The sequence below is a fragment of the Tiliqua scincoides genome, chromosome 10 (assembly GCF_035046505.1).
Source record: "Tiliqua scincoides isolate rTilSci1 chromosome 10, rTilSci1.hap2, whole genome shotgun sequence".
NCBI lineage: Eukaryota > Metazoa > Chordata > Lepidosauria > Squamata > Scincidae > Tiliqua > Tiliqua scincoides.
Genome location: NC_089830.1, coordinates 27,698,183 through 27,716,084, shown reverse-complemented (window position 1 = coordinate 27,716,084; position 17,902 = coordinate 27,698,183). Strand labels below are relative to the sequence as shown.

The following is a 17,902-nucleotide window of genomic DNA, read 5'->3' as shown; positions in this document are numbered from 1 at the left end:
GTCTAAGCTGGTAAGTAGAGGTGCGGACAGCTCACTCCCACTGCTCTCAGACCTGGTACTTTAGAATTTGTTGCATTTTTCTTTGTGCTGCAACGTCACCCTTTCAAGAGATCTTTTACTGTTGGGAAATTGCACTGGCCCTTCGTGACACTCCAGTTTTCTAACCCTCTGCCATTCAGGCAAGAGGTTTTAATAACCTCTCTCCAAGCTGAGCACAGAGAGACAACCTATTACTCCACTGCTCACGGAAGGGGGGGAACATTAGTAGAGAAAAGAGTGCCAGGAAGGCACACATGCACATTGACACTCTTATTCTCCCAATGTGAACGGACCCTCCTGTGCACTATGCTTGAAGGGACATGGATATTTATCTGAGCAATGATGGCTCCATTCCAAAGGAGGGTCACCCAAAAGTGCATTCAGCCAGTGGTGAAGATGAGTGTGAAGCAGCCCTTTGAAAGGGGGCAGTATAGTACAGACAGGATAAAACAGGAGCAAAAGTTAGCAGCAAATGTGACACACTGATGTAGCTATTGGTGAGGAGAGGAAGTGGGGACAACAGCGCCCTGCTTTCCTTTTGCAAGTGTACATGGGAGACATTTGCCTCAGGCAGGAGATTGCAGCAACGGTCAAACCCTTGCAGCCTCCCCCTCCCAACCACTACTCCAGAGCCCCAGCAAAACGGTGGAGGAAATCAGTCCACAGCAGCAAGGCGGCAGACGAGAGGGAACAGGAGGCCTTTCACCTTTCCCAGAAAGGCTGTAGATTTCACTTTCTGTTTCCACTGGGCTAACCTCTGGACTCCCTCTTGGCTCCAAGCAGCTTAAAATAGCAGCATGTCAGTGGCTGGAGACCTGAAAAGCCAGGAACAGAAGCAGCACACAGAGTAAGAAGATGGTCTCTCCACTGGTTTGGACCAAGCCTTAGAGAAAGAGGTGCTGTGAATTCACAAGGATTTGCTCCAGAATCAAGGGGTTACTTCCCCATTGGTGAGAGAGCAGACATGGTACCGACCTGCTCTACAAGAGGCTGCAAGGGACACTTTACTGACAGCTCTATCCAGAGCAGAGAATGGCCACGGGTTTGTGGGTAAAAGGAGACCCTGATGAGGTCAGGTCAAGCGCCGCTCCCTGGGCTCAGTCCTCCTTACGTTCCAAAGCCGACGTGCCGTGGATACCACTGCCAGCTACCGAGAAGGGCAGTGTGGAGAACAAGGAGTCCGCAGCTGCAAAGGCTCCCCCCGAGAGCTGGGCCAAGCCAGCCGAGTTCCCAAACGGCGCCACCATGTTCAGCCGTTGCAGATGGTGATACATCAGTTCCCGGGATGTCTTGGCCTCTGCGCTGCTGATGTCCATGAGGTTGATGGGGTGGGAGGGCGGCAGCATGTTGCTCTGCATGGCTAGTGTCACGTCGGCAGGGGCGTACCGAATTGTGCTGGTGGTGTAGAGGCCCTGGGAGCCCGTCGTGCTAGCGTGGGGGCTGCCAAGCTGGTGCATCAGTGGCAGGACCACGTTGCCAGCGTGGAACCGCTGCAGCACCTCCATCTCTGCAGGGTAAACCAGGGGGGTAAAGGGGGTTGACGTGGCCCTCTCCTCACAGGGGGAACCCGAGAGCGGGGGTGAGAGGGTGTCTGCCGAGGAGGACGCTGCTGGGATGGCCCGGGGAGAGGCGCCAAAAGGCCCTTTTGCAGCTGCACTGTCCATCTCTGGCGGGGTGAGCACCGAGTCCGGGATAGAGACATACAAATGGGAAGAGGCTGGCCTCACAGTGGGTTTCTCTAGGCTAAGTGCTTTGTTCACAGTGTACGGGGCCCCCTTGTGGGCAGTGGGGCAGGTCCAGGGGGCCCCTTTGGCACTCGGGACCTGCTCCGATTTAATACTAAGTGCTGCGTTGGCCTTCAGGGTGGAGCTCTTTTGGGTCTGGATGACGGAGGCAAACTCCGACGTGCAGGAGCAGCCAGACCCCACACTCTTCCGCCGGCCAGCCTTGCAACCGTTCACTTTTCTAACGAGGGGTGCCCTTTGCTGAGGGAGGAGGCCCAGCTCCGGGTCGCTGTCACTGTCCGACTCCTCAGAGCTGGTGAGCGAGGCCTCTTTCACCTTGCGCGGCGGGCTGTCCGGCTGGAACTCCAGCTTGATCCGCTTGCTTGGAGGCCCTTCCACATCACTCCCGCCAGCCTCCTCCGATGCCTCCTCATCTCGGTAGCTCGTTTCAGGGCCACTAGAATCTGTCTCCACTACACGGCAACGGACTCCAGCCTCTGATGCGCTCCTGGGGTAGGCCTCACCGGACTCGGGTTTGGCGGGAGAAGTGCGTTTGCCTTGGCTGCCCTCAGGCACAAGGCTGCTCTCTGGAAAAAGAGGGGGGGGGAATTTCAGTCTGGCAAGACAGTGGCAGTTAAGCGTCTTCGCATGGCCAGGAGAGGAACAGATTTATTTTGTTAAGTGAAATATTTATTCACAGGAAACCTAGAGGGAGATTTTAGATCTCATTTCACAGCCACTTCCTACCAGCAGCGTAGCTAATAATCTGTACGGAGGGCAAAGTGACACGGGAAAGCTGACAAACAGATGAATTTAACTGGATTTGGGCTCAGCAAGGACTCAAAGTCAGCCTGGCAGACTTTTCACTTTAAAGAGAGTTGAGACAACATCATATCCTCTCCCGAGGGACCAAGGCAGAGCCTGGGAAACGTGGAACTCAAAAAAGTTTGTTGCCAGTAGCAGAATTCGGGGTTAGATGATGGCAGGCGAATCACCATCTTAAAATATACATCTATTCTCTTTATTTAAGAATTTTTTTCCCTGCCTTTCCAGTTGAAAATGAAAATAACCTATTTATTAAGCATAGCAAGCCATGTTTTTTAACAAGGGTGTGGGGTTTTGACTATTTATCATGTCGAACAAGCAAACAAAAATACCACCACTCCCTGCAGAAAGAGAAGTAACTCATCCCTTCCAAAGGAAAAAAATTAAGACTCACATAAACCATGTAAAACATTTAGATATAATAAAAAAGCCCTGTTTTTCTAGTCTTATCAAACTGGCTTAATTTTAAGTAAATTTAATACCAGGTTTGTTTAAAAACACACAGAAAACAGGTGAAGAATGAGAGGTAAGATACTGTGGCTGGCTAGAAGGCTTCTAGGGAAACAGACTCTGTAAGAACCATAACTTATGTGCCAGGTCATGTGCCCACACAGAGTAGGTCAGGGTGCCACAGCATCTGCTCAATTGGTGATCACCACTTCCAACACCACCCCAGCCCCCTTTCCCAGAATTTCTCTGGTCTCCTCTGCTAGTGACAGGAAGGGAGTAGGCCTGTCTGCTGGGCCAGCCACCCCCTCACCAACCTGGGGTTTCGGTTTATTCACCTTTGAAATCTGGGCCAACATCAGTGGCATCCGTCTGTCGTGCAGGGATCCCAGGCAGTTGAAAGATGTCCAGTGCCGTGTTCTTATACTCAGGCTTGCTGGAAAAGATTCCAAATACAGAGAGAGAACAGAAGGAAAGGAGAATATTAATTAAACATCAAGTCACCCCCAAGCCAGCAGAGGCACCATCACTTTTGCCTGTGAGTGGCTCCTTCCCTAGATTCATATTGCAAGATGTGGAGGTTTTAAATGTTCCTGGAAAGAAAGCAAAGTGCACGAACCAGGAAGCAAGGCTGATTTTTCCACATTCTCCCCAATTGTCTAAGGATCAGCAGAGGGAGTGGTGATCTAGAAGCAGGCGTGCTACCTGTTATGGACTGTTATGCTCTCCCTAACAACTGCTGCTCACAGAGTGGGGGTGCTTCCAGATCTGGATCAGGTGGCAGTGCCAATTGCCACCTTTGGCTAGTGCACCAGCTGTGCTCTTTCTTGGAGGCTCTTGCAGATGGTTCAGAAAGTTCACCTGGTGCAAAATGTGGCTGGTTGGAATTGTATAATGCCAGTTCATTGCCGTCTCCTTTTTCTGGGCACAGTTCAAGTTCCTCATCTTGCCCTCTGGACCCCAAAACAACTCAAGACCAAAAGACCTGAAGAGCCGCCCCCTCTTCCCACACATAGTGATTGCATGAGCACCACAATCTACTTTCGAGGCTCTTCTCACATGACATATGCAGTGGGTGGACATGGACAACAGAAACCTTTTGGGGGGGCGCCCAGAATTTGCAACCGTCTGCCTTTTTATGAGCCTTTCTTATGAGGGAAGGCTTCAGCCTAGAAAAGAGGCGCCTGAGGGGGGACATGATTGAGACATACAAAATTATGCAGGGGATGGACAGAGTGGATAGGGAGATGCTCTTTACACCCTCACATAACACCAGAACCAGGGGACATCCACTCAAATTGAGTGTTGGGAGAGTTAGGACAGACAAAAGAAAATATTTCTTTACTCAGCGTGTGGTTGGTCTGTGGAACTCCTTGCCACAGGATGTGGTGACGGCATCTGGCCTGGATGCCTTTAAAAGGGGATTGGACAAGTTTCTGGAGGAAAAGTCCATCATGGGTTACAAGCCATGATGTGTATGTGCAGCCTCCTGATTTTAGAAATGGGTTATGTCAGATGCAAGGAAGAGCACCAGGACGAGGTCTCTTGTTATCTGGTGTGCTCCCTGGGGCATTTGGTGGGCCGCTGTGAGATACAGGAAGCTGGACTAGATGGGCCCATGGCCTGATCCAGTGGGGCTGTTCTTATGTTCTTAACTACAATTCCCAGGAGGCCTTGCAGGTCTTCTTGTTATCTGGTGTGCTCCCTGGGGCATTTGGTGGGCTGCTGTGTGATACAGGAAGCTGGACTAGATGGGCCTATGGCCTGATCCAGTGGGGCTGTTCTTATGTTCTTAAACTACAATTCCCAGGAAGCCTTGCAGGTCTTCTTGTTGTCTGGTGTGCTCCCTGGGGCATTTGGTGGGCCGCTGTGAGATACAGGAAGCTGGACTAGATGGGCCTGTGGCCTGATCCAGTGGGGCTGTTCTTACGTTCTTATGCCAAGACACGTCTGTCTGACCTGCTCACCTCTTGGCAGGCAAGGAAGACGGCAGTGCCACTGCATTCAGGACACAGATGGTGTACTAGGGTGCAACACTCCATGCCCATTTTTCTTCTGCTATTTTGACCCTGCACCCGCTATCACAAAGCAGTCCCTAACCAAGAGGCACAGTCCAGCGGTTGCAGCCCAGTGCCCTCCGAGGTGCTACAGAGGAGGCTGCCGCCATTTCTGCGAGGTAAGGGTGGGTGTGCACAAAATGTCTCCAGCCGTTCCCAGAGAAAGCAGTGAGCCCTGATGAGGAAGATGGTAGTGCTGAGAGGCCAAGAATTAAAATAACCACTGCAGCTTTTTAGCCCACCCCTCCCTATACCCTGGTGAATCAGGGAGCAGGCTGAAGACAGCTCACTGGAATGCAAGCCCACACATCCAGCCAGCCACCTGCAGGCTAGAATCAGCGGAACAGCGCCTTGGAGGGCCATTGGCACTTCATTGTCCAAGAACAAACAAGGACAGATTGAAATCACAAACTCTCCCTTGCTCAACCCAAAAAAAGCCGGGTTGGGGGGTTTTATTGTTAGTCAGACAGGCAGAGTTGGAACTTGTTCAAGTTGGACTCCCCACCCCCCACCCCCTCCTTCCTCCCCCATAACTCCGGGAGTGCCAAAGCTATGTGGGAGAGCACAGGCGCATGGGAGACCTGGAGCCAGGGCTCAGCCCCAGAACCCCTCCAAGTGCCAGGGATGCATGAAGTAAGAATGCAGCACGGGTTGGGTCTGAAGACTGACATGCCACATGACGGCTGGGGGCCTGCTTGAGCCACAGCAAAACTGGAGGTGGTGGAGGAAGTGATTTAAGTTGACCTTTTGAATTCCTTACTTTCTGATCTGGCTCCTCCCTGAGGGAGCTCGAGGAGCATATGTGGATGAGCTGACCCCCATTTATCCTCACAGTGTCCCTGTGAAGGAGGCCAGGTTAAGACAGAGCTGCTGGCCCACTGTTACACAGCGAGTTCCAGACCCTGGTCTCTCCAAACCCCAAACCAAACTCAGAGGTGTGCAAGCCGGGGGTGCCGATTCCTCCCCAACCGCCACATTTCCCCGTGCAGAATGCCCCCCCTGGAGCTTTTGTGTCCAGCCAGGGGGAGCGGGATTTGCCACAACTGGACACTTTGAGGCTCAAGAGGTCAATGCTGGAGAAGGTGACAGAACCCAAATTAATCTTTATTTGTGGTTCATAAAAATGCTTCATTGTTTGGGGGCCCAATTCACTAGCTGGCCTCAAGGGTTCCACTCTCCGGCTCCACTCTCTGGCTGTTCTCACAGATCATGTGGGCCTCAGCTGTTGCAAGGATGGCTTCAACACCATAAGTGCTCCACCCATTTGAAATGGGCTGTGTGCACCCGGAGCCTCCTTGCTGCCCTTGCTTCAGCACAGATCCTTGGAGGCTGGATCTAACTCCTCGCTTACCCCTGCCCACTTCAGTCCTGCCCCCATGGACCTCCGCAGGCCAAGGGACAATCCCAGTCCATCCCACTTTCCAGAGTGGAGCAGAGAAGGTGGGGGAAAACAGAAGGGAGGGGAAAGCTAGCAAGTTTCCATTGCAGGAAGGCTGCAAGAAAGTTAATTAGCCTCTAATTACAGCACTAATTAACTAAAATACTAATCACCCTGACAAATCATACATTAGTATGGGCAATTGCTTACAGGATTAGCATGATAATGCGCTCCTTTTGCTTTATCAGAGGGAAGAGGGTGGAAAGTAGTCATTAATAGCCATCTGCAGGAGCCATTCATAGATTCCTTTTATCTGGTCAGAAGAGTGGGAAGGAAAAAAAGAGGCAGATGTGTAGTTCTCAAGTAGATTTTAAACATTGCGGGTGGGGTGGGGAGGACTGGGGGGCTTATTTGAGAAGCAGACTGGACTTAGGAGCAGAGCCACCCCATCAGGATGATCATGGGGTATGGAAGGCTGTTGGAAGTCAAGACTGCCTCATCCAACCCTTCCAAATTTTTCTAAAGGAAGCAACACCCTGAATTCACAAGACTAGTAAGCCAGGGACACGAAGCCTCCCTGGTCTGCTAGGTTTCTGTGTTTAAGATGACTTTAAACCACCTCCTATACAGCACATATACAGTATGTATATTTCAAAATCATGATTTTCTGACCTGCAGTGTTTGCCACAACCCTGCATTATGCAGTTGACCTGATCATATAAAGCTCAGGTCACTTTTCTGTGCTGTTCCCCACAGTCTCTATATCTGCCCCTTCCCTGCAACATTTAAAATCCTGGATAGTGGAAATGAACATGCTGCCAATATGAAATAATCTCTGATGCCCTAGAGACAACATCTCAAGGAGGCAACACCTAGATTTCTACATTTGGGGAGGTTTCTCCTCCCTCCTCCACCTTACCGCTGCTCCCAAGATGGGAAAGCAAAGAGTTCAGATCCAAAGATATTGTTCTAAAGTGGTTAATCACTCACACAGGAACAGCCCACTGCAGGGTAGAAAGTTACACAGCCAGTTTAGGGCAGGCAACTGGGTCTGTACTGGCAGATATGGGACAAGACATTTCACCTGAGGATGTAATTCACCCAGATCATGTTCTTCTCACTCGGATTCTTGACGTTGACTGAGATGGTGGCACAGGACTGGATCCACACAAAGCCCCCATTCTTCTGCAGCCAGCGGTAGTATCGCGTCACTACCTGGCCTTTGTTTAACACTAAGAGGGGAGGAGGAAGAGGAAGGACAGCAGGTGGTTAGAAAAGGAGGCCGCAGAATCTCACCCCAGTATAGAAAAGTCACTATTCTGCTAACAGTGGAAGTATAAAAGCAGAAAAACCACTCAAAACTTCATCCTCAGACATAGCGCCCCCCCTCCCCAGGCTTGGGGAAACCAGGGTGTTTAAGTGCCTTTTTAAAAAGGAAAGGAAGGAGAAGCATCACAAACCCACTGACAGGAAGACCACATCCAGAGGCCGTCACAGAGAAGTCTCTGTCCTGCACACTGATCTGCTGAATCACAATTGCGAGGACACTTGCAGCAGAGCCTCCATGAAGCCCTGAACAGACCTGGGGTGGTAGTGGTAGAGCAGGAGGGGGACTGTAAGGCACGGAGGGCCCAAACCATCTAAGGCTGCCACAGTAGCAACTGGCACCTTGAACTGGAAACGGAGGGGAAACCAGCATGTGGATGTGCTCGCTTTGCATGGCCCCTGTTGGTAATCTAACTGCTGCCACCTGAATGGCCAGTGGCAGTTTCAGCAGTGGTTCCAGGAGTACCTTAGGGCCCTGGAAATCAGCATCCACCAATAGATCTCTTCCAGTGACTTGCAAGGGGTATCTTTAGTCTAAGAGTAGCCAAAAAAAATGCTTCGCCTGCCCTACAAGTCAGTTTGCTGAAACACAAAAGGGGGGGGGAGGATGTGTAAAACCAGGAGTGGATTTTCATGTAAAAGAACGGAAAGTTCAGGGCCAGCAGTGAAGACATATTCTTGGGCTGAGCATGTACTCAGAAGTGCCCTGGCCCTTAATTTTGTTACTGTATATGCCCCATGGCCACTCTCTTGCACCTTGCTCTGTTTGCAGGACACAGAGGTTCTAACAAAACCCAAAGTATGAGTCTAAATGCTTCCCTTCCGCATGAAAAGCTAGTCTCAGAGAAAAAAGCTAAGCCTATTGTTCATTAAACGCACAAAGGACCTGTGCATGTGCGTCTTTCTACTCAGGGTGGGCAGGCAAAATACTGGAGACAAGAAGGGGCTTCTGTTTGTGAGCTTCTTAGAGTCACTTTTGGTTGGAAACCGTATGCTGAACTATGTGGACTTCTGGCCTAACCCTGCAAGGTACTCCAGATATTTTTAATTGGCTATCAAATACCAATGATTTCTGTTCATGGTTAGAGGCCAACGTACAGTCCAAGTGGCTTTGCCGGATCCCCTCCACATCTTCGCCATGAATGAACCGGTAACAGTTTTTGCCAACAAGCTCTGAGGGGCACAAGTCCATGTAATCACTGATCCTGAAAAAAAAAAAAAAAACAAGGAGGGGAGGGTAGCAGGACTTTTTTTAATCTGCAGGTCAGTGTGAATGCCCTTGAGACCATGGAGAAACTCTGTGTGAACCACTGAGATGCAACCAGTCCACCAAACCCTTCAAGGACGAATGGATGAGGCTGCCTCTTGTGCTGGAGTCTAACCTGACCTCTCCACCTTGCTACTGTCACTGACTGGCAGCAACTCTCCTGGGGTCTCAGGCAAAGGATTTTCCCAGCATACCTGGAGACACTGCCAGGGACTGAACCTGGGACCTCCTGCAGGTAAATCCTGAGCTATAGCCCCTCCCTGCCAATGCACAGTTTTTCTAGAACTTGAACCTCTCCCCTCCTGCCCCCAACAAGAAGCCAGATAAAGTAAATGCAGGGTAGAAACAGATGGGCCAGGCAGGAGATGGCTGGAGGAGAGAAAAAATTCAAGAACCATCCCCAAACCCAGATTACCCAATCTATAGTCATGCAGCTCCATTCACTTTAATGCACATACCTCCCCACACACACCCTTGGCCAGTGAGTGGCTGGACACAATCCTGCGACCCACCTGCTTTCACAGTACACGATCTGCAAATCCATATTGACTCGGAAGACGAACATGTGGCACTCGATGCGGACCTCGCTGAGCGTGGAGGGAGGCAAGGTGTGGGCCAGGGCCACCATCCCCATGGCGCGGCCCAGCGCCGAGTGCGTGTGGGAGAAGGAGGGCAGCCGGGGGCGGAGGCGGCCCGTCACGTGAATCACCTGCAGGGGATAAGGAAGGACACAGACAGGTCAGCTGTGGAGCGAGCGAGCCCTTGCAATATATAGGGTTTGGGGAACCCTATATAAGAGGAGGGCAACAGGACCCTAACTTGCCCTCCTGTGCTACATTTTTTTAAATGAATGGTTTGGAGAAGGGGGCCCAACCGGGATCACAGCATGAAAGGGCAAGTTGCTCTACCTTGTAGCCAGATGTCTTCACGTGCAGCCCTCTTTTCGTCAGCGTGGACTTCAGGCGGATGAAGAAAGAGCGTTCCAAGGCGCTGCCTTCGGCGGGATGGGAGCTGGTAGGATCTAAGATACACATATGCAGCAGGGTTATAACCAGAATGCCTGAGAAAGGGGTGGGACCAGTGGCATACGAAGAGGGTGGCCAGGCCTTCGATGCCAGGCTGCAGGAGTGTGTCTGAGAGGCCACCCAAGATGGTGGTAGCACCAGGCGCAAGCCTGGCTGCCGTTGTGATTTGGCTAGTGCTGGGCTGGCTGTAGCCACCCATAGGAGAAGCATGTTTATTGGTATGATATATACAAAGTTCAAAAGTTATGTATAAATTACAAATATAAATATATACAAAGTTAGTGTGTTTTAATGTGAGACACAAAATTCAATTTTAAAAAACGTTCCCTGCCTGCACTTCTTCTCTGACCATTATTATTATTCATTTCATGTCATGATGTTACTGAAAATAATTTTGTCATGGGGAGTGCCAAAAATTTATGGGCCCAGGGTGTCAAATGACCTTAGTATGCTACTGGGTGTAACCAAGGGGAAGCAGAGGCCTGGAGGCACAGTTCTTCAGAGGGAAGGGACCGCCTTGGGTTGCTGCCTTTCACCTTGTACAGAAGTGCCTCCTCTTTAAAAAAAAAGCCCAGTTGAAGAAACATGACACAAAAGGGCCGGTCACTGGACCCCAAAGCCTGCAGCATCACCAGCACTTTCCCATTAGGATGTGATGCCATCAGATCACAATACAGTGCCTCGGTTTTGGTTCGCCATCCTCAGGAGGACCTCCTAGGAGTGGGAACAGCACAGAGAAGATCCACCAGAACGATCAGGGGATCAGAGCACCTTCCCCACTTGGAAAAGCAAATGCATTTGGAGCCAGCAGCGCTCCAGGATACCCAGGGGACAGGCAGAAGAACGCACTCTCCACGCAGCAGGCAAGTTCTTTTGTGGAATTCATTGCCACAAGGTGTGGCGACGGGCACTGGCTTTGATGGCTTAACCCTCCACATTCAGAGGCTGATGAATATCCCCGGCCCTTCTTCTGGACTTGCCACTGGAGCATTTGGTTGGCCACCGTTAGGACCAAGGTTGCTGGCACAGAAGGGCCCTCCATGGGACCCGGCTGGGCTCACCTTGTGTTCTTATCAGCAAACGGAGGGCAGAATGCTTCTCTCATATTCTCTTTCACTCTCTAGCTTGGTATAAATCTTTCACAAGCTCCCTAGATAAAAGCTGAGCAGGTGGATATCAAACGTGCAGGGGGCGACTCCAGACTCCCTTTCATTCCTCCACCGCCATGGCCGTCGCGCATCCAGGAGGAGGGCAGAACCGGGCCTGCAATGGCCAACTGGGGGAGACCAACAGCCTGGTCCTATGCAAAACTTGGAGACACACCATACACACACTATCCCCATCATCCCGAGGGTGCTCGCTTCCAAGTGCGTGTACATCAGAGCAAGGCCTTTGTGGCAGATCAGCAGCACTGCCAGTGGGCTGCTTTGAGCTACCATGTTCAATGTGCAGTTCCACAAAAGTGCTGCCACAATGAGTCCATCTGGTTCAGCATTTTGCTGTCTCCGGGCTGGACGTTGTTTCACCGTCACGACCAACAGCTCTCCTCTTCTGTGAATGTGTCTGATCCCCCTTTAAAGCCATCGAAGCCAGTGGCCACTGCCACATCATGTGACACCGAGTTCCACAAGTGAACAAACGTGTTGCAGGAAGGGTTAGTTTCCAATCTAGCCGTCCCTTTTATCAGACGATTCCAGGACTTGTCATGGGCGATGGTGCCACATCTGAGTATTCGGTATTCAGAGGAGCTGACGCATGTGGAATGATCGGGAAAGGGCAGGAGAGGAAATGGGAGAAGTAGCAGAAGCAGAGAAAGGCAGAGGGGTGGGGACCGAAAATGCCGGGGAGAAAGGAGGAATGTGGAAGAGAAAAAGAGGGCAGAGGAAGGAGGGCTGCTGTTTATCCACTCCAACCTTTTATGTCGGGGGCCACGGCACGCAATGGTGGCTGAACGTATATTTTGCATGCAGAAAGGCATCTCCAGGTGAAAGGATGTCAGGCCAGGAGGCAGGGAAAGGAACCTCTCTCTGCCCCAGGCCTTGGCCAGGCAGGGTCAACAACCCTGGGCCAGGTTTGAGTTGACAGATGACAGCTTCAGAATGCATTGAGGGGGGACCACCCACCGCGCAGAGATGGAGCACCTGCTCTGCATGCAAAAAGACCCAAACTCCAGCTCCAGCTGGAAGGATCTTGCAGAGCCCTTGCTGGGAAAGGCACCTGTCTTGGTCTGAGGCCCTGGCAAGCCTCTGCCAGTCAGTGCAGGCAATCAGGGCTAGGGGCTTCAGCTAGAGGCAGCTTCATACCTTCCCAGCTGTCAGTGGAATCTCCAAAGGGAACGGACCTTGGCATGCCCTTTCTGGAAGGGTCTGGGCTGCAGGATTCCAGAGTTCATCCTTTGTTTGGAGATAAGGAGTGTGGCCTAATAGTTGGAGCCTGGGTGGACAGGCTCCTGGTTTCCATTCTGCACACCTGCACTTGCTGATCTGTATTGCACCATCAAGAAGAAATTGGTTCGAGACAGACAGACAGATAGACATGCCGCTTTGAAAATTAATTGGGTCTGCTGGGCTTGGATGAAATAAGGTGCATTTTCCACCTCTCTGGAAAAGGGAATGCTGATCAATGGCTGCAGTTCAAAGGTCGTGGTGGGGAGGCTGCAGTGCTCCAATAACACAGAGGGCATCACCAAGATATTCACCTATCAACACCTTACCCATAACTGTGCAGTTCCACTCCAAAGAGTTTTTGGCATGGGAGTCTAGAATCCTGCAGAGAGGGCCTAAGCAGGAAGAGGGCGTCACTGTTGCTGGCCAACACCCACCTGCCCAAAAGCTGCATTCCCCACCCCCCTTGAGGAAACAAGAGACAGAGCTTCTTTTCTCAGTCAAAATCCAGCGAAGTGGATTGGCAGCAGATTCAGAACTCTTATGCATACAATGCAGAATTAATTTCTGGAACTCACTGCCACAAGACACACAGCTCAAGTGGTTTTGAAAGGGAATTAATTTTTGTGGTAGTGAAGAGGTCTCATCAGCCATGATGGAGCAACCAGGTCCAGAGGCAATGTCAGTTGCTGGGTGAAGGTAAAAGTGGGGGGGGAGGGGCTTGCCACCTTCAAGCCCTGTTCGGGGATACTGCAGTCGTGAGAAAGCAAGGATGGAAATCCATTTGAATTATCTACAAAGGCTGGTCTGCACTGACACGTTAGCGAGATCAACCATCATGGCTTCCACTTGAGACTTCTGGCAAGGGGCCAGGAATCATTAGCAGTCTGCTGCGTGGCCTCGGCCCAGTTTGCCCCCTTCCTCTGTGTTTTTTAGCAAAGAAAATCTCAATCCCTCCTACACAGCATGTTTCACTTGATCCAAAGGCAGCACTGTGTGCCCAACTTCTCATACCCGAGCCAGGGGTCTCAGACAGCCCGGAAGAGGCGGTGGCAGAGGCCAGGCCAGATGTCTTCTGGAGGCTGTGGTAGGTGGCCTCTAAGGGCAGCTTCAGGCCCAGCTGCTCTGCAACTTCAGGGTGGTCGCCTGGGTGGACGTAATCGAAGATGCTGCTCCCGGTCAGTTCCACCTAGAAGACAACAAGCGCCTGTTCACATCAGACACGAGGAGCAGGTGCGTCCAAGCCAGCTTGCCCTTCCAGTCCCCTCCATCCCTTATAGGGGACACAGAATCTGTGGAAAGCGTCCTCTCCATTTCTTCCAGAGTCCAAGTGGAGTTTTGCTACAGTGGCCCTGCTACGGTGGTGCCGTTTAACTACTGTGTTTGTGCAGTGCATGCTGGTAGCTGCCTGTGTTGGACAAAAGGCAGGATACTGATAAATGCAAGAAATTCACGAGGGACCCCATTTTCCCCTTGGTTTTGTGTCTCTCCCCATTCTGGGTTTGACATTCTGGGTGTGTCTTCACTGCACCAGGGCCTGTCCAAGGGAGGTGGCATCTGCATTCAGCTCCTCTTTCAAGGAACCCCACTACTGCCCCCCAGCCCCCATCACTTTCTCCCCAGGAAAAACAAGACCCACAAGGCTCAGAACAGCCCCCCCCCCCACTGCTGCCGTGACCTCCGCACCACCCTGCCCAGCTCTCATTAGCATGCAGACAGCCAGGGAGCTGCATCACCGGATTTGAATACTGAAGGTCAAAAGGCTCCAGGTTAACGCTTGCCACATCATAATGAAGGGTGGACGGGGAGAGATCGATAAATAATAATGTCGAGGTATTGGCTTCCCCTCACGCAGGGTCAGGTGCATTTAAAGGAGCTGGTCCTCATTAAAGATGCACCAGCTCTGTCCAATTTGATGGAAAGAGGGGAGGAAGGCAAGAAAGGAAGATGTTCGGAGAATGCAGATCTCACCCTCCTTCAAAGCAAGCCCAAGGTGGCTAAAATGCTCAGCAATCACGGCGGCGATGCAGTTCATAAAACACACACACAAAACGCATCTAGAAATTGGCCTTCCTCATTAAAACAACCAGCAGAATCTAAAGACGTGAGGAAAAAAATAATCCTGTCTAAGGGAGGGGAAGGGGGGCCGATAGGATAGATCTCCCTGTGGAGAAACCGCCAGGGCAGCTCTGCCTCCAGTGTCTGGGCAGCTGGTTTGGGTTCAAGGTGAGCCAACCAGCAGGGCTCAGGGTGGTCTCTTTGGGAGAGCAGGTGGGACGTGCTGCTCTCCTGCATGAGGACCAGAGACTGCTCCAGAACAGAGAGGCAAGAGGAGGGCCAGGCCAGGCCAGGCCAGGCCAGGCCAGGCCAGGCTTGCATCTGAATTCTGCCTGGCACATAGCAGCGCTGTGCCGTGCATGGACTGCCCCCCAGGGGCTGGCCAGTCAGGATCAGACTGCCAAGCTAGGTAGGACACTCTGGTCCAGTCTGCCAAGGTCCCTCTTTAAATTTAAAAAGTCCCTCTTGAGACGAGGAAAGGCAAGCAGAGAAAGAGGAGCATGAAGGGACAGAGAGGCATCCCCGGCACATCGGAGCTGCTGTTCAAAGGGGCTCCAAGGAGACAGGTGTTAAGGGATGCACACAGTCCCAGTTCAGTCCTAGGATGAACAAAGGGGTATGCAAGACAGGATGCAAAAATCCCCCCATCTCTCTCTCACACACAAACACACACCTGCGCTCTTCCCCGCCTCCCTCCCAGGGCCCGCGGCAAGGTCTTCTCCATCAGAATTTAATGCCATATCAAAGGCTGCCTCCTCCTTGCCTGGGGTTCGCTCCAGGTCTGGACTCTTTGCCAGAGAACAGGTTGAAAGTGGCCGGTTTGCGCAGGAAGGCCTCGGGGATCAGCACTCGGCTTGAAAAGAGGAGCAGCCTTCCCCCCTCCCAGCTCCCCGCCACACCCCGTGAGACAGGGGGCCAGCAGCCAGGCTGCACAGCAGTCATCTGTGCAGGGCCTTTTAATTATTCCACGGAGCAATGGAATGGGATGCTCTGTATCGGTGGTGTAGCTGGAGGGGGGTGGAGCACTCAGGCTGGCGGCGAGGTGGGCAAGCAGCCCCTCCCTTCGGAGCCATTCCCGGCCATAGGGCTCCGTTTTGCTCCCCCCGCCGGGAATGGCTCCGAAGGGAGGGGCCGCTTGCCCACCTCACTGCCAGCCTGAGTGCTCCGCCCCCCCCTCCAGCTATGCCACTGCTGTGTATATCCACATGTTCTCAGGAATTCACTTGGACAAGCATTTGGGCTCAAAAGTCACCTCCTTTCAATCCTTCCAGTGCAGTGACCCAACCTGAAACACATGCACCTTGCGTCACTTGTGAATGGCAAGCCTGAATCTGTGTGGCTTTACAAATTGACCAAAGCAGAGACCTGACCCCAGTTGCTGCTTCTGCACTGACATTCAGAGCTGGCCTTAAGAGCTGCAGGGGCTGACACTGAACATCTTTGCGAGGGCCCCATCCCCCCCCGTTCCCCCCTCCCACTTACCGGGATGAACTGCAACAACTACCATGGGGCTGACAGCAGCCCGTGCAAAGCACACCACCCAGATATAGCGGTGAGGTGATGGTGTCTCCACCAAATGCTTTCAGGTGGTCCATTTGGAGCTACTCAGAACCAGGGACAGGTGGGTCACACACACACAGCAATGTTCCACTCACCACACTCTGTAGTTCATGCTCCATCATGGAAGACAGTATCAGCTAAAGAGCAAGGTGGCAGCTGCAGCACGCCTCCCCCCCCCCCCACATGGGGCCCAATTCAGTCCAATTGACTGAATCGCCTTCAGGTTAGCCCTGCTGACATCTGACAGGAGTCTGAAGGCGTGAACCAGCACAGGTCTGTCCAGTTGATCATCATCCCCATGGAGTAGCAGCAGCTGTCTGGGGCAGAGAGGCCCTTCCCCAACTTGGGGCTCTTCCCACTGAAAACAACAAGGCCTCAGCCTGGACCAGTCTGTGTGCAGAGCAAGTGCTCCATTCCCTGGGTTACGGACCCTTCCCAGGTTTGACAGTCCCACCACCTGGGACTTCGAAAACCTCTCCCAAATTCTGCATCAGGTTTGGAATTCCCACAGATCAGAGCAGAGAATTCTGCTCGGCAGGAAGGACGCCTCGACTCTGAATCCAGGACCAGAGTGTGGCTTAGCAGACCAACAGAAGTTGGGATTATCAGGCCACGCCTCCCAGGTCCAGAGGCAGGGGACCCCACCAGGTCTGGCCCATCTGTGAGGCCAGTTGAGACCTCCACCTGCCAACTCGCTTTCACTGCTCTTCCTTCCACTTCCCAGGAAGTGTGGAGTAGACAGGCTAGACTAGAGCATTGGTGCTCAAGCTCACCTCCCTCTTCCCCGCCACACTTTCTCTCCTGTTCCATTCTTGCTTTCCCTTTTCCAAACCAGGGAGTGGGCAGAGGAGGGACTGGTACAGCACCAAGCATGAAAGGACCGCACTGAGCACATTGCCTCAAGCACCGGGGGGGGGGGGCCCTTCGGCTGGTCCCAACCACCACACTCAATCCCTTCTCCCTATGCTTCTACTTTGGAAACGGGCAAAATGCAATGGGGGTTTCTGGAGGAGCAGCAGCATCCCCAAAGGGGAGACAAGGCGATGAAGCCAGAGAGCCCATCCCTCGCACCTGGGCCCAGTGCCAGGCAACTGACACCTCCTCAACAACACAGCACCCCTCGCCTCTCCTTCGCCCCACTCTAATTGCTTAAGGGGAAATGGAAAGCTGAAAGGCAGGGAGGTCTGATAGGCTGGGCTGGAGCACGTTCCCCTCTGGCACATGCAAATCACTTTTTTGCCTTGTTGTCAAGGTGAAAATACAAGCTTAGAAAGAAAGAAAGAAAGAAAGAAAGAAAGAAAGAAAGAAAGAAAGAAAGAAAGAAAGAAAGAAAGAAAGAAAGAAAGAAAGAAAGAAAGAAAGAAAGAAAGAAAGAAAGAAAGAAAGAAAGAAAAACTGCCTTCTTGCATGGGGGAATTTCAAGACAGAGGGCAGAGATCCCTTCTGACAATTATCTGGGGTTCTCAGATGTGCCACACCCCAACAATTCTCTTGCAAGGCATGCTAACAAGGTTTTACAGGCATTGATTCAAATGCAAGAGCAGCCTTGCTAGACCAGCGCAAGGGTCTGCTACAACCAGCAACCCACCCACCATGTGCCCACTACACTGCTGCTCCCCAGCAGTGGGTATTCAGAGGTAGGCTGCCTTGGAATGTGGAGGCTCCACTTCACTATCTGGGCTAACAGCTATCAGTAACAGACTGTAAATGCTGCAGTACCCCAAAGGTGGCCAAGACTGCCATAAAAGGGTAGAGCAGAAGAGGTCTGTCAGTGCTTTAGGAATGATGAATGGACAGAACCTACAGGTTCAG

The 17,902-nt window shown here is 52.0% G+C and overlaps 1 protein-coding gene across 1 annotated transcript in view; it reads right to left on the bottom strand.

Annotated features, from left to right (window-relative positions):
* Window positions 1-964: 964 nt before the first annotated feature.
* NPAS1 (neuronal PAS domain protein 1) overlaps window positions 965-17,902 on the bottom strand; it is a 42,970-nt gene continuing 26,032 nt past the window's right edge. Inside the window, exons 5-11 of the mRNA XM_066638548.1 lie at window positions 13,487-13,661; window positions 9,972-10,084; window positions 9,576-9,772; window positions 8,895-9,001; window positions 7,555-7,702; window positions 3,374-3,471; window positions 965-2,350 (exon numbers count right to left, since the gene is read on the bottom strand). Coding sequence (XP_066494645.1) covers window positions 1,137-2,350; window positions 3,374-3,471; window positions 7,555-7,702; window positions 8,895-9,001; window positions 9,576-9,772; window positions 9,972-10,084; window positions 13,487-13,661 — 2,052 coding nt within the window. The 3' untranslated portion in view covers window positions 965-1,136. The remainder of the gene's footprint in view (window positions 2,351-3,373; window positions 3,472-7,554; window positions 7,703-8,894; window positions 9,002-9,575; window positions 9,773-9,971; window positions 10,085-13,486; window positions 13,662-17,902) is intronic.